Below are 16,535 nucleotides of genomic sequence, written 5' to 3'. Positions count from 1 at the left end.
AGATGCGTCCTTCAGTGCAGACAGGCTGATTAGATTGGACAACTTGGTCATGTCATAGTTGACACGGACATGGGAAGGGGAGGGTTTGAAGTGAGTCTTGAAGGGTATAGTTGTGAGATAACTCTGTTGACTGATCTGTGGGTCACAGGAAGAGCTGTTATTCTGACAAGAACTAGTTGAGCAGTTGGTCCATGGCTCCAATAAATGGATTTTTAGGAAATTCCTAAAACAAACGATAAAAATATTTGAAATATTTCTATATGGCTTGAGATGCACCCTTGCAGTCTAAGGTTTCTTTCTTTCTTTTAACCTTGGAATTTAGCTCCATTAGGTCTTCAAATATTTCCTCCTCTCCTTTTTTGTAACATTCCTTTTCTTGTCCTGGTTCTATACCTGATACTCCTTAGGAAATTTTAAAATAAGCTGCCTTATTTCCTTTTTTTAATGCTTTCCTGCTTCCGCTGGGGAGTTGCTGAAACCGCTCTTCTAATCACTAATTCCTCTTCAGCCGCATTGATTCTACTAGATTTATCCCACATTATTATTAATAAATAGCATCAATAAACAGTCATTCCAATTATTATATTTTTCATGCTTCATATTTCTCTGATTTAGATTCATGGTTTGTTTTTTTTGTTTTTTTTTTCCTGATTCATATTCGCTCTTCCCATCCCTCACGTAGTGTTTGCAGAGAACCACTTGAAAGCGCCTGCCCGAGGGCTTGGGTTCAACTCCTAGTTCTACAGCTTACAGCTGTGTCTCACTGAGCATGTCCCATCGCTGCTTTCCCGTGCCTCGGTTTCCCTCACTGCAGATCGGGGATAACAATGATTTCTGCTTTGTTGATGATTTCATAATGCTTGTTGAGCCGCTAGAACAGAATCCGGCACAGGTAAGTGCTACTTCCTTGTCGGCTGGGCGTAACGCAGTACTCCACCCCTCGGGAAGGATTTGTTGAGACTCTGCTTCTTGCTCTTCGCAGAGGCGCTAATTAGGACGCGCGCAGGATCGTGGCTGAGCCGGGGCCTCCGCGCTTCGGTCGGCGAGATGGGCATCCCGGGAACCACCACCGCGCGGGTGGTGGACGCCGAGGGCCTGGGAACACGGCGGCCCTCCCGCTGACAGGTGACAGACCCGGGCGGGCCCGGAGCCGCTCCGGTGACGCCGAGGGCCAAGCTCGAGGCTCGCGGAGGCGGCCGCGGGGCGGCGCTGCGCCCCTTCCGGCTGCTGGGCCTTCTGGCCGCAGGCTCCTCTGCCGCGGGGCGCTTCGTGGGCTCCCAGTCTTCGGCCCGGCTCCGGGGCACAGGATGCAGTGTCCCGGCGCCGAGTACCTGGTGAGTAACCGCCGCGCGCAAAAAGGCCCCGCGGGAAGGCTGGGAGCCCCAGGGGAAGGTTCGGGCCACTCCTAGCACCTGCCCGTCCGGAAGCTTCCGCCTTCCCTATCCACCGGGATAGAGCCCAGCCCGCCCCTCGCCTTGTTCTGGGGACACGTGGCGGGGAGGATCTAGGACCCCACTCCTGTGCTCAGGCGGAGGCGCGGGAGAGGCTGGCTGCAGAGCACAAACTTGGGGCAGCCTACAGGTGCACCTCCAGGTAAGGAGTTAGCGACTGGGGACTTCACTTCTGCTCTGCACAGAGCAGGTTGTTTCAGAGTCTCTGTTGAAAGCTTCAGGAGGCCACGTTTAAAAAAAGTGAAAGGAAGGAAGAAAAGTTACTTTGAGCAATCTTCAATACATTTGGATTCAGTTTCCAGGTTATGACCCATATGGTTATTTATCCCCTTTTCCTCAACTCCTCAACCCCCCCCCCTTTTTTTTTTTTTTTTTTTTTTTGGTCTGGAAGGTTTCTGCAGAGAGAACCCCCCGGAAAAGAGAGTGGAGACCTCAGATTTATAGGAAGTGCACAGATACAACATGGCTATTCCTCTTCTTTCTCTTTTGGACTGGTTTGGTAAGTATAGATGTCTAGTAGGGAAGAGACCACAGTGTGTTTCCTGAAATAACTGTGCCCACATGTAAATCGTATTCCTAGTGCCTTCCCTGGGGAAGCCTAGGGATCCAGGTGGTACCAGGTTAAAGTTTGTGCTACAATGAGAGACACCTGCCATTACCACACAGTAAGCATCGGTCCTGGGGAAGTTCTATCAGGTGTCTCTTAATATCCTAGGCCGGCTAATTTGGAGAGGCTGTCTTATTACTGCAGGCCACAGTCTAATGAAAGACTCCATTAGGAAATGAGAGTCACTTCTTAGGATTGTTACTTAATAGGCCAGCGTGTGATCCCTTATTATCTGAGCTCACTGCCTGGAAGTTCTTTTACCATCACAGCCCCCCCCCCCCAAACAAAATGTTCATGAACTGTTTGCCATTCGGGTGAAAATCCTAGAGAGAAATTACTCTCACCTCAGCTGAGCGTCACACACACACTCTCTGTATGTTGTGTTTAGCAAAGGAAATGAGCCTTTGATAGAAACTCTCTAGTTAGGTGATGAATTTTTTCCCCATTCTAGTTTCTAGGTACATAGGATTGCTGGTAGACCTCATCAGGCTGTGCCACATGAGTCCTGGGAGGGTTTCTTGGCAGCTAAATCTGGATGCTTTGATACTTATTTTAGATACCTTATTGTGGGTAACAGCAGAAGGAGCCCTTCTCAGCTTCTTTAAAGATCATGTTCATGAAAACATCCATTCTAGACTGAGGCACGCTGTTTGCTGTGCGGTTAATGATTAATTTACAAAGCAGCATAATAGCTACCCCATAGTAAATTACCTTTGTGGCAAGGATTTCAATTTGAATAGACCCTAAAATACCATGTTTGTTCCTCTTTCTTTGGAAAAGCATTTATTCGCTGGTCGACTTTACCTACCGGTGTCTCACAGATGTGGTTACAGGCACAGTGGAAGGTTGGGTCTTAAAGGTGTAACTGAATGTCATGTGTTGTCCCTTTCATGGCTCTCGGAGCCCTCCTACGGGAGGAGCCGGGAGAGAGCATGTGTGTATACACTGCATCCTTCTTAGCTTCCCCACAGACGGCTGCTGTTCCTCTCTGGGCCTGCTGGGGTTCCGGTGCAGGGAGCAGCTGTCCTGCAGGCACCAGGCAGCTTCCGCCTCAGGTTGTCCATGTTACTCCGTGATCTTCCCTAGTCCCTCCACGGTTCAGACCTAGCACATCGCTGCCAAACTCTCAGCCCAACAGCCACCTGGGGAAAGGATTTGTAGATGGCTCATCACAGCCTGAAGAATTATGAGCCATCTGAGAGGTGGCACAGAGCTGGGAACCGTTTTCAAATTACATGTCATTTACAGAATAAATTTGAAGGCTTCAATATGCCAGCATTCTCTTTCCTGTATTGCATTTGAATAATGAGAGCCCTTCAAGCTGACTGGCTTTTCGTATCTTCTGCAACTTTTTTTTTTTTTTTTTTAACCACAGATACTTAAAAAAGGGCAAGGAGGCTTTTCTGCCTCTGCTGTTTAGCTTTCTGATCTTGTGACATCTTGAGCAGTAGTGAGGTAACATGCTAAGTGGGGTTATTGATGGTACTGCCCCCCCGAGTTAAGACAAAGGAGGTTTAGGGTAAGAGGCTAGAATTACAGGCAGAGACGGTCTACTGCCAAGAGAAAGAGTAGCCTGCCTGTGTTTATATTTGCATAAGACGCACAGAACAGAATGTCTCAAATTCTGGACTGTCTCTGCCTCTACTTACCTCTCCAGTGTCCTCCCCCACCTGCCCGCCTCCATTCCCCTTTTAAGACTCCATTTTCTGGATCTCCCCTGGCACAGTTGACGGTGACCTCCTTGACAGCCTCACCATACCTCGTAGACACGCCTACTGTATCACCGTCATACGGAATTGTAATTGTGCGTTTGAAATTAGAACAAAGTTCAAAGGTATAAAGTAGTAGAAATATGGCAAGGACTCAGTGTGCACCAAATCCCTCCCGCCCTAAAATACAACAAAAACAAAATGTCCGCTCCTCCCACAGGCTTCCCAAGGGAGATATTAACATAAAGAATGCTGGTAAGTGGAAAATACCGCTTTGCTATTAGCTCTCTGGTGAGCCAGGCAGAGGCACAGGACCCCTTTCCTCCAAGTCCAGACCCAGTCAGGACCTTCCCACGCTCCAAGCCGAGAGGGAGGAGAAGCTGCAGTCCGGGGCTGAGTATTCCCACCCCCACAGCCTCTAAGTACAGGATGAGCCAGCTGTCCCCCAGCAAAGGTGATACTCTCGTCCTGGAATCAGACCATGAGACTGAGGAGGTGCTGGGTGTGGGAGGGACAGAGAACCTGCCCATCTTCTGGGCTGAGTTCCTTGAAGGCAGGGACTTGGTTTTGTTCATATTTATGTCCCCTGGTCACAGTCTCTGGCACACACTGGGCATTTCAAGACTATTATCTTGATTTCTAAATTAGTAACAAATGCAGACTATCTGAAACATATTTGACTTTGGGACAGTGTACCTTTAGGACATAGGGCATCATTACTACATTTTATCGAATGATGTGCTGTATCCTCACTCCCAGAACGATCATGTCAGCACTCGTTTTTCAATGCTATTCAATGCACTGTAAATTGGGAAACTTACAACACTAAGATCACATCACGGGGGGAGGTACACACTCAATCTTAGTGGAGGGCCCCATCACTACATATAATGAATGAGAGAGTGGTTTGAGCTGAAGTTTCAAGTATTCCATATTCATGATGATATTGGGGAAAAAAGTGACTATAGTTGCAAGAGGTTGTTGTCCAGAATTCCTGAGATTCTTTATTTTGTATATTTTAAGCACTTATTCCAAAACACCATCTTCTCACTTGTTATGAACAGTATCTTGCTACACATCAACTGTGTTGTCTCTGTCCCTGAGGGTCAGAGTCCCCTAAATATAAGACAAAAAAAAAAAAAGAGAGAGAGAGAGAGAGAGGATGGGTGGGGTGGGGAGAAGGAAGAGAGGAAAAGAGGGAAGGCAGGACCAGTGAAGGAAACTTGGTGGGGCGTGGGGGGGGGGGGGTGGGGAGGAAAAGGAAAGGGAAGAGAAGGGAGAGAGTTGGGGGAAGGGGATAGAAGGAAGCTTGGGGAAAGATGTGGCATAGCGGGGCGAGGGGGGGGGAGCACTTAGATAAAGCAAGAACCTCCAGGGGGAAGAAAATTTGATTTGCCCTGGTAAAGTTAGGCCCAGAAGAAAAAATGACAGACTCATGGAGAAAAGGATACAGAGGACATGGAGGTAAGAACACAGACAAGGATCCGTTCAGCCTTTTAGGGTGTTCTCCCTACCTAACCTGTTAAAACAAGGGTGAGAGTGACAGCCTCCTGACTGATTTGAATTGTTGACATTGTTGCTGAAGGAGAGAAGTACAGTGATGCTGGGGAGATTCATTGTCTACCTGGCTCCACTTGATATCAACATCTTGAGGGATGCAGGGGCCCGTGTTTTCAGCCTGTTGGCCAACCTCTTATGTGCCACTTGAATTTTACCAGCTGTTCATCATGGGCTACTCGATGGTGGCAGGAGCCACGGGAAGACTCCTCTTTGGCTATGACAGCTTTGGCAACGTGTGTGGCAAGAAGAACTCCCCTGTAGAAGGGGCCCCTCTTTCAGGGCAGGACATGACCCTGAAAAGGTAAGTGTTCAAGTAAGTCCCCAACCTACAGGGGCTATACTGTATTTCAAAACTGTATAAATTCGCCATTTTGAGCCTGGAAAATGTTTTCTCATTTAAAACAATCAGCCCATCTCATAAAAAAGGAGGCATGTGTACGGTAGCGAAGACACAGGTTTTGGAATCAGCTAGTCCTCTGTTCAGATTCAGCCGGTGCTAATTTTCAGCCATGTGACCTTGGGCAGAGTACTTAACTTCTCTGAACCCGGTTTTCATCTTTTCAACTCGTTGTTGTGCCGGTCTCACAAGGTTATTTTAAGGATCCACTGAGATACTGCATGAGCTAAGACTTAATCTGTTAGTGGCTACTATTGTTATCCATAATGTATCAAAATCGCGTTACCAATTGATGTTACCAGTTGTACATCATCCACAGTATTTTATCTGTGTGGTAATTCCTGAATCCCACCTGGGAATTCTGGGAACTTGTGTTCCACTCCCTCCCCAGTCTGTGGTCTCAACTATGGCACTGTAGTCTCACTACCCCCCAACTCCAACACAGAAACAGAAAAGGAAGAGAAGAAATAGGAATCCCCTGAGAGGCAAGAAAGCCTTGGCCATGGTTTTTCTAAGATGGAGGCTGCCTTGAAGTAATTTTTGAGACTTGATGATCAAAAGCCCCTCCTATGAGAGAATGTTGCAGTTCTGAATAGGTCCTGAGTACAAGTTTGGAGTCACCAAATACAGTTCTCAGACCACGCCCCTTCTACCACTCAGTGTTGCCCCTGAGGAGAGGGGCTCTACATTGCTGGATGTGGATCACGTGGACACATTTCCTCCTGCACTTGGGGATCACTTTAAAAAAGAAGGAAGAAGGGGGCTGCCCGGATGAATGCGTGCATGCTGAGAAACAGTCATCCTCTTGGAGATGGAAAGTATGCATTCCCAGGAGCCAACAGGTAGAGGCAACCAGGTGTCCATCAGCAAACACAGTGTTGTGTGTGTATATAATGGGATATTAGAATTTCCTTCCTCTTTAAGACCGACTAACACGAGGTACAACTTGAGTAAATCTGGAGGATGTTAGGCTAAGTGAAATAAGCCAGTCACAAAAAGAAAAATACTTTGTGATCTCACTATCTGAGGTCCCTAGAGTAGTCAAACGCACAGAGACAGAAAGCAGAATGGTGGTTGCCTGGCACAGGGCTTGCTTAGTGGGTACAGAGCTTGGGTTTTGCAAGGTTATAAGGAGTTCCGTGGGTGAGTGGTGGGGATGTACTTAATGCCACTGTGCTCTACACCTAAAATGGTTAGTATGGTAAAATTTTATGTGTATTTTACCATAATTTCAAAAAAAATTAAACTATGTATCCTAAATTTGGGAAATCTGTTCCCCCGTCTCCTATCATACCACCTCCCTCTGTTCCGCCCCCTCCCCGCGCCCCTTCACCGGGTCCCTCCAGGACTGCCTGTCTGGCAGGCTCCGGGTCTCCCCTTCTGGTGTCCCTCTGATCTCAACAGCCTGGGGAGGTGTTGGGCATGGTCTGGGAGCTACCGGTGCCAGCCTGGCTCACGACCCCGCTAATAGCAACAACCAGCTTTCTTCTCGGCCCCATCTACCCAGTGGTGGAACAGTGGGAGTGGGAAGGGTCTCGTGACTTTCCTGGCTCTCAAACTGGCAGGTGGGGGAGAGGGGTAGGCTTTTCATTCACAGCCGGGGCCTCCCTCTTTCTGCTCACTCCCCTGAGGTCAGCTATTCTCTGAAGTACAGTTGAACACTCGGGTGCAAATATGTCTTCCATGGACTTCGCTAGTAGTTCACGCGCTGGCCTGATCTAGCATTCCATGTGCAGTTTAATCCTTTCCCTTCCTCAGGTCACCCCTTAGGTTCTCTCCCAGGAAATGCTGAATCTGGAAAAAGGAAGTTTTATTACTGTTTGAGCATGATTCCTCCGCTGCACAACTCCATAGATGACCCCCAGTAGGCATAATACATGGTAAATTATTCTGAGGTGCTTGGCTATAAAAGTTTGCCTTAATTATTCCCACATTTGATAACATGGGTTTTAAGGCCCCTAATTAAACCCAGTGAGAGGATACGCTCTAAGATATTCTCATTTCATCTGTTTCCTAGACACGTATTCTTTATGAATTCCTGCAACCCGGAAGTCAAGGACGTGAGGCTCAGTTCCACCATCCTGTGCGTGTCGAGCTGTCCTGAAGAGCAGCTTGATACCCTGGAAGAGGTCCAGCTCTTTGCAGACAAGAATGGTAGGCACCAGGGGATGGGGCTCGCTCTTCCCCCTGAGGGCGGGAACCACAGTGGGGTAACCTGTGCAGACCTAGGTGAGACAGATTCCCCTGGCACTGCTTTCTCTGCAAAACTGGAGATTGTCATTGCCTGTGGTAGCCTCTTCTTGTGTGCGAGAGGCCATCAGTGCTTTCTCCTGGGCCTTGTACAGCCTCATTCAGCTCTATCTGGAATTTATCTGAAACCCTAGCTGTTCTCTGCTCACTGCCAGGGGATGGCCTTGCATACAGAGTATAGTGTAGACTGATGCTTAGGGCCCAAAGGCAGCGTCAGACGGAGGTCAGAGAGCTCTGTGCACAGGGCACATCCAGTCCTAGAGAGGAGCTGCCGGCTTTGTAGCGAATTGCTGACAAGTATGTTCTTTCATTACAATGTTGGGGCCCATGGATACTTGGCACTAATTGTTTACGTAACTGAAGCACCTTGCCCTGAGCCTGCTCGTGAGATTTATGTTACAGGGATTAAACAGGAAAAGGAAAGTAAGAGAAATTCGAGGCAACCCGCTGCAAATTCTATCTGCCTGTGAAATGATGTGCCAGATTTTTAAAAAATTATTTGCAAGGATGGGTTAAAAATATCAAGCCTATGCAATAAATCATTCCTCCCCCCCCCCAGAAAAAAAACCCTTCAAATAATTTTTGTGCCAATTGTATAACTTTTAGTTTTAAACTGAGATTTAGGAGAGAGAGAAAGAGAGGCCTCAATCTGACCTCGAATTGGATGCTTATTCTTACTGTGTTTAGATCATCTATAGACGTGTCTTCTAAACCTGAGTGATGGATTCCATCTCCTTCTCTGTTTGGTAAACGGATGGTAGCTTTCTTACTGGCTCCCCTAGAAAGATGAGAGGGAGATAGTATAGTCTGTGTGTCTTCTGCTTCCAGGGTCCTTCCTGTGTGTTTACAGTTTGAATTCCATCAACTACACCCAGAATCCAAATGCAGACTCATTGTGTCCCAGGCTGCCAGTTCCTCCGAGGTAAAAAGCTTCCATATTTTTTCTTTATCCATCAACAGAAGTTATGGAGTACTTGCATCTGTTGCTCTTGTGGGTATTGTTGGAATCAGGAGATATTTGGTAGAGCCCTACGGTCTACAGAAGGCCAGGGATAAACAAGGAGGAGCTATCTGCCCTATACATGATGGACAGTAGATTAGGAACCAGGCTACAGAAGGAGAAAACTCACCACTGGGAATACACATAGTCAGAAAATGACAACACTGGAGCTAGCAGAATTCATATGCGAATCACCAGTTGAGTGGTTTGATAAAGTAGTTGGTATGTGTTTTTTCTACTCCAACTATTTATTACAAAGTAGAAAGTATTTTCTCTTTTATGGCAACCAGACATTGTTAGTTTTTACAACTCTAGATGTCTCCATAAGAAACAGACCTATATGGGCGAGGCCAAGTGGCCACCAAAAGCACCTGCTCAATGAGGACAGAAAACAGGTCCTTCTCAAGGATTCCACTTGTGAACTCCTTTTAGAGTCAGCCGTTCCTATCAACTAGTGTAGTACCTGGCACATAGGAGGTCCTTACAAATATTTGTAGAATAAAGCTGTAACGGTGACACGGTAGTTGTATTGCCAGGGTAAATGGCTCACATTTGAGCCATCGAGAAAGGTAATGGGGAAAACACAATTACTAATCATCGCCACCGTCAGGATGCTGAGATGTTCTGAAGGAAGACTTGGTTTGTTTTGCATTACCATGCTTTTAAAAGTTGTAAATATACTTACAGTGAATGAGACCTCTGTGCAAAATCCCTGAGAAGTAATGATAATTGAAGTAGAACAGGGCATTGGGCCAACCGTCCAGTACAGTGTTAATCAAACTCTTGGCTGGGACCCACAGGAAAGAATGTATTCCATCTATACATGCACCTTCACACATCCTTGTGAGTATAAAACAGAAATGCAAGTCTGTCAAAACAAGATTTCCCCTTACTGCAAATGATTTGTCCTAATGGTTTCAATTCTGTTTCACTTTTTAAAAACAGCAGTTTATTTCACCATCTTCTAATGAGTTGTGAGTATAGCTTGAAAAACGCTGATCTAACAGGTGCTAAAAAATAAAAAATAAAACTCCAGTCGATTTTAGCTACATAGGAGGAAAGAATATAGTTAACCATTCTCCTGGCATCTAAAATAAATACTTTGTGTTACAAGTAACTGGAAGAGGAGAGAATTATTTGCAGAGGAGAGTCCCATTGCATTTTTCTGTATCTTATTTTTTAAATTCTGAGTTTTGTTAGATATCATAAACATCTCTCAGTGAAACATAACTAAAGCCAAAAAAGTAAACTACAGTGGCTTAGTAGGTTAAAGGAAAATTATTTAACGCTTGAAGAGAGGGGTTTAACTTTGTACATTTTGACCATCATTTTGCCATTTCCCCTCCCCCAGGCCCCAGCCAACACCTTTCTACTCTCTGCTCCTGTGAAATTGACTATTTTAGATTCCACATATAAGTGAGGTCATATGGCATTTGTCTTCTGAGAAGATTGTTCTAGGGAACACAATTTGTAAGTGTGCCTGCAGAGGGAATTGGAAGAGAACGGAATTCTTCAGGCTGTAACTTAACCAGAGGTAGATAAATTCTTCCTATCGATGGGATGGCGGCTGTAATTCTACGGGAAGCTTGTATCTTGATATTGCTGCTGCTAATAGCGAGCATTTATTGAGCTTTTGATACTTGCCAGGTACTTTCTAAGCTCTTGACATATTCATTGACCTGGACCTCCTCAAACCACTGTGCTGTAGGCCTTGTCTTCATCCCTGTTTTATGGTAGAAAAAGCTCACGCAGGAGTAGCGTAAAGTGGCATAAGCAGCAGGTGGAGCTGGCCTGCAAACCCAAACAGGGTCCATATCTGTTTCTGTAATCCAAAACCAACCGTCAAGGCTTCATTGCTGTTATTTTACCTGGCAGATGGCCTCCTTGGGCTCACACCAAGGTGGGGGTACGGGGAGCCCCATAGCATGTGTCCTAGGGTCCCCATTTTTCTGCCACACCTGTCCTAGGCCTTTCACCCCCCAAATGCAGACCTTTCCATGGAAAGACAAACCTGTTGGTTGACCTTTCTCGACAGAGTCAGGGAGAGAGAAATCGCCTTGAGGGCTCCGTTTCCTTTTCCTACACAAGCAAGAGTTTGTTCTAAGATGGAAATTATCATATTTATCATGGAAGAGCAGTGCCAAGAGTGAAAGCTTGAAATCATGAGAAGTGTGGCCACAGGGCCAAAAAACATTTTCTAAATACCTCTATTGACTAAACCAATTGTTTCTTCTCCCTCTGTCGATCACGTGAGGAGAAACATACCCTTTTAGAGTAGTGGCTGAATATCAAGAAGGTTTGTGTCCCGAGGTATGAGCTTTTAAGAGCAGTGAAAAACGACAGAAGATAACAAGCAAGCATATCTTTTTCCCTTTGGGGTTCCACATAATATTGTATTTTGAGTCCCCATGTATTTAAAATCCAAAAGGCTTGGGTTTTTCCATCAATTAAGTTCTAGTCCTCACCTCCCACGTGGGTGCCCGTGCACATCACTGCGTTGTTTGCTCGGATGAATTCCAACAGCGTCATCGAAATGTACAGTCAGCTCTATGAATTACTTCCTGCAAATCTGAGTGGTTTTGCTGGTGAGAGAGGAAAAGGAGAAGTGGGGAAGAAACCACAGTCTGGGGCCCAGTCACACCCCCTGCCCCAGCTAATCAAGTCCTCAGAGGGCAACTGGTCAACCACACACATCAGGGGTGACCCACACTTTACATGCTTCTCTGTCACTCTCAGGGCTGAGATGGGTCATTCTTTACCAGCACAGGGTTATGAAATGCCTGAAAAGCACCATCTTAACGAACCTTGTTGACAAAATTAATGTCTTAGGGAGAATTGTGTTTGGGGAAAAACAAAATGACATTAGATTTACATCTGACCTTATTTTTCAGAAATACTAATTGAAAGTTCAGAAAACATTTGCTCTAAAAACAATTCAGATTTATTGGTATTAAGACTATTTAGTAGGGGCATGCCTGGGTGGCCCAGTCGGTTAAGCGTCCAACTTTGGCGCAGGTCATGATCTCACAGCTTGTGAATTCGAGCCCTGCCTCGGGGTCTGTGCTGGCAGCTCAGAGCCTGGAGCCTGCTTTGGATTCTGTTTCTCCCTCTCTCTCTGCCCCTCCCCTGCTCGCACTCTGTCTCTTTCTCAAAAATAAATAAACATTAAAAAATTGTTTAAAAAAAGACTATTTAGTACTAGAAAAGGAAAAAATTAGAGGTTTAAAACTCAGAGAGCAGGAAGTAAAATTACTCTGCGGTGGTAAGAAAATTAGCTGAGGGGCCCCTGGGTGGCTCAGTCAGTTGAGCGTCCGACTTCGGCTCGGTCATGATCTCGTGGTTCGTGGGTTCGAGCCCCGCGTCTGTGCTGATAGCTCAGAGCCTGGAGCCTGCTTCAGATTCTGTGTCTCTCTCTGCCCCTCCCCAACTCACGCTCTGTCTCTCTCTCTCTCTCTCTGTCAAAAATAAATAAACATTTTTAAAAAATTTTTTAAAAAGAAATTAGCTGAGGGGCGCCTGGGTGGCGCAGTCGGTTAAGCGTCCGACTTCAGCCAGGTCACGATCTCGCGGTCCGTGAGTTCGAGCCCCGCGTCAGGCTCTGGGCTGATGGCTCGGAGCCTGGAGCCTGTTTCCGATTCTGTGTCTCCCTCTCTCTCTGCCCCTCCCCCGTTCATGCTCTGTCTCTCTCTGTCCCAAAAATAAATAAAAAACATTAAAAAAAAAAATTAAAAAAAAAAAAAAAGAAATTAGCTGAAAAACTACAACTGATAAGAGAATTTATTTAGGTGTCAGGGAACACAATTGATAAACTGAAATCTGCAGCATTCCTATATTTTTTAAAAGACAACTTTTACCGCAGTGAGAAGAAATACAAAAACGAACTGGGTACTTCAGTGCCTAGAGACAAATGTAACAAATATACAAGAACCATGAAAAGAACACTTTATTTATTTATTTATGACATCATTTTTTTTTTCAAATTTTTGTTAAATTCTAGTTATCATACAGTGCAATAGTGGCTTCAGGAGTAGAATTTAGTGATTCACTTACATACAATACCCAGTGCTCATGATAGCGAGTACCCGCCTTAGTACCCATCACCCATCTAGCCTGCCTCCCTCCCACCTCCCTCTGTCATCAACCCTCAGTTTGTTCTCTAAGACATTCACGTGGTTTGTTTCCCTCTCTCTTTTTCCCCCTCCCATATGTTTATCAGTTTAGTTTCTTATATTCCACATATGAGTGAAATCATATGGTTTTTGTCTTTCTCTGGCTTATTTCACTTAGCATAATACATCCTAGCTCTATCCACATCATTGCAAATGGCAAGATTTCATTCTTTCTGATGGCTGAGTAATATTCCACTGTATGTATGTATGTATGTATGTATGTATATATATATATACATATGTATACATATATATATGTATATATATATACATACCACATCATCTTTATCCATTCATCGCTTGATGGACATTTGAGCTCTCTCCATAGCTTGGCTATTGTTGATAATGCTTCTGTAAACATCGGGGTGCATGTACCCCTTTGAATCTGTATTTTTGTATCCTTTGGGTAGATACCTAGTCGTGCAGTTGCTGGATCATAGGGTAGTTCTATTTTTAACTTTTTGAGGACCCTCCATACTATTCTCTAGAGTGGCTACACCAGTTTGTGTTCCCATCAGCAGTGTAAGAGGGTTTCCCTTTCTCTGCATCCTCACCAACACCTGTTGTTTATTCTTTTGTTAATTTTAGCCATTATGACAGGCATGAGGTGGTATCTCATCGTGGTTTTGATTTGTATTTTTTTGATAATGAATGAGGTCGAGCATCTTTTCATGTATCTGTTAGCCTTCTGGATGTCTTCTTTGGAAAATCGTCTATTCACATCTTCTACCCATTTCTTAACTGGGTTATTTGGTTTTTGGGTATTGAGTTTGCTGAGTTCTTTATAGATCTTTGGATACTAACCCTTTATCAAATATTTCATTTGCAAATATCTTCTCCCATTCCATAGGCTGCCTTTTAGTTTTGTTGATTGTTTCCGTAGCTGTACAGAAGCTTTTTATTTTAATGAGGTCCCAGTAATTCATTTTTGCTTTTATTTCCCTTCCCTCAGGGACATATCTAGTAAGAAGTTGCTATGTCTGATGTCAAAGACATTACTACCTGTGTTCTCTTCTAGGATACTGATGGTTTCCTGTCTTACATTTAGGTCTTTCATCCATTTTGAGTTTATTTCTGTATATGGTGTCAGAAGGTGGGCCAGTTTCATTCTTCTGCATGTTGCTGTCCAGTTTTTCCAACACCATTTATTAAAGAGACTGCCTTTTTTTTTCTGTTGAATATTCTTTCCTGCTTTGTTGAAGATTAGTGACCATAGAGTTGTGGGTCCATTTCTGGATTTTCTATTCTATTCCGTTGATATATGTTTGCTTTTGTGCCCATACTAGATTGTCTTAATGACTAGAGCTTTATAATATAGCTTGAAATCTGGAATTGTGATGCCTCTGGTTTTGTTTTTCTTTTTCAGGATTGCTTTGACTTTTCGGGTCTTTTGTGGTATCATACAAATTTTAGGATTGTTTGTTCTAGCTTCGAGAAGAATGCTGTGGTATTTTGATGGGGATTATATTAAATGTGTAGGTCGCTTTGGGTGGTATAGACATTTTGACGATGTTTGTTCTTCCAACCCATAAGCATAGAATGTTTTTCCATTTTTGTGTGTCCACTTCCATTTCTTTCATAAATGTTCTATAGTTTTCATAGTACAGATCTTTTGCCTCTTTGGTTAAGTTTATTCCTAGGTATCTAATTGGTTTTGGTGAAGTTGCAAATGGGATTGATTTTTTTATTAAAAAGAACATTTTAATATGTTCCTGAGGTATAAGGAATACTTAAATGGAAAGACGGTGTTGTTGACAGTATGACTCAGCATTATAAAAAATGTCATTTCTCCCTAAGTCAAGCTATAAATTTGTCATGATTACAAACAAAACAAGCAGATTTTTTTTTTCAGTAACTAGATAAGTTGATTTTAAATTTGTAAGGCAAGTTTTTTAAAAAGTAAAAAAAAAAAAAATCTGAAAAAGAAAAACAATGGAGACTAGCCCTTACAGTTTTTAAAAACTATTGTATTATAAAATTTAATAATTAAAACACTGTGGCCCTGTAACTGAACTAAAATGAGTTTCCTCCTTGGTGAGTCCCAGGTAGAAACTCCACCAGGTAAGTCATCACACAAAGGAAACTTTATTTGCCACGAAGAAGGAAATTATGGGGAATAATTTACAAAGCTGTGACTTCCCCAGCAGGGGTGAATGGGTTCCTTTTATTTACAGTTAAGATGAATATTTAGAAAGCGAAGCCTTGTCACCTAATGTAGAGGGAAGCAAGGTCGTGCTTGCGCCTTGAGGAAACGTGCCTGTGCGTACACTGTATGTTACGTAAATGAGACTTGTGCTTCTCTTTGGGTGGACGTTTTAGTATTATAATGAGGTAAAGGTAACTGTCTCTCACTCCATGGGTCACTCCATGGGTCACTCCATGGTCCTATGCAGGTGTGAGTCAGGGGTTAAGCTCAAACTTCTGTGGGTGGTCTGGGCCAGCTGGCACTCTTCCTCAGGACAGTCATTATTGTTTGAGGGATAGTTTCTGTTTCGACCACAGTTGCTCTGCCCCTTGGGTCTCTTGTCTGGATTAAGAGAGAAGTTGGAAAGAAGGGAAGGGAAAATGTAGGACAGAGGTCAGCAGGTACCAGCAAACGAGCAATAAAGACCCTGTCTTGGGGTCTAGCTGGTGACAGCACTAGTTCACAATAGAAGATACTAAGCAATCCAGGAATAGACCCAAAGGCTTACAGGAATTTAGTACATGATAAAAGTGACAAATCAGTGACAAAATGACTGGCTATTGAGCGAGTGGTGTTGGGACAACTGGACAGGCATCCAGGGGAAGAGCTGGATCCAAACCTCATGCCTTATATGAATAAATTCCAAGTGGATTCAAGATTTTAATGTATAAAGTGAAACTGGAAAGTATGAGAAGCCATGGGAGAATTCTTCTATAACCTGAAAGTAAGGGAGCCTTCTATCCATGACTTAAAACTCAGAAGACATAAAATTAAACAATTGATGAAATGAACATCTCTGCCTGAGAAAACACCAGAAGCAAAGTTAACATGCAAATAAGTTGCAATTTGTATAAAAATATTAGTTTCTCTAATTTATAAAAAATCTTATTAATCCAACTTCTAGAAGACCATATCTCAGTATAAAAATGAGATAACAAATGTGAATAGATGCTTCAAAGAAAAAAATAGTGTTGTTTAAACATATTAAAAGAGGCTGGACCTCCCTCACGATAGGGGAAGTGCTGATGTTTTCACACTCCCGATGTTTAGGTGACAGCATCCAAAAGTTGGATGATGCACTCCACTGACAAAAGTGTAGGGAAATAGATACTTTCATACATTGCTGAGGCAGGGATCTGAGGAGGGCAATTCATCAATATTCATTGGTGAAGAATGTATATGCCTTTAAGTCAAGCATTTGTGCTTC

General features: G+C 44.0%; 1 protein-coding gene across 6 annotated transcripts in view; it reads left to right on the top strand.

Moving 5' to 3' along the window:
- Positions 1 to 1,008: 1,008 nt before the first annotated feature.
- Positions 1,009 to 16,535, top strand: part of SLC44A3 (solute carrier family 44 member 3) — a 109,451-nt gene continuing 93,924 nt past the window's right edge. For 4 of the 6 annotated variants that reach the window (XR_009257937.1, XR_009257936.1, XR_009257935.1 and 1 more), the window contains exons 1-5: positions 1,011 to 1,334; positions 1,843 to 1,950; positions 5,486 to 5,628; positions 7,742 to 7,878; positions 8,803 to 8,896. Coding sequence is in view for 2 of the 6 variants with exons in the window: in XM_058716486.1 (XP_058572469.1) it covers positions 1,308 to 1,334; positions 1,843 to 1,950; positions 5,486 to 5,628; positions 7,742 to 7,878; positions 8,803 to 8,896 (509 nt within the window). In the remaining 4 variants the exon portion in view is untranslated. The other 2 variants (XM_058716487.1, XR_009257938.1) reach the window with 2 other exon arrangements.

The sequence above is a fragment of the Neofelis nebulosa genome, chromosome 2, assembly GCF_028018385.1.
Source record: "Neofelis nebulosa isolate mNeoNeb1 chromosome 2, mNeoNeb1.pri, whole genome shotgun sequence".
NCBI classification, from domain to species: Eukaryota; Metazoa; Chordata; class Mammalia; order Carnivora; family Felidae; genus Neofelis; species Neofelis nebulosa.
The sequence above is the reverse complement of the archived record's forward strand: the minus strand, read 5'-3'. Positions and strand labels throughout refer to the sequence as shown.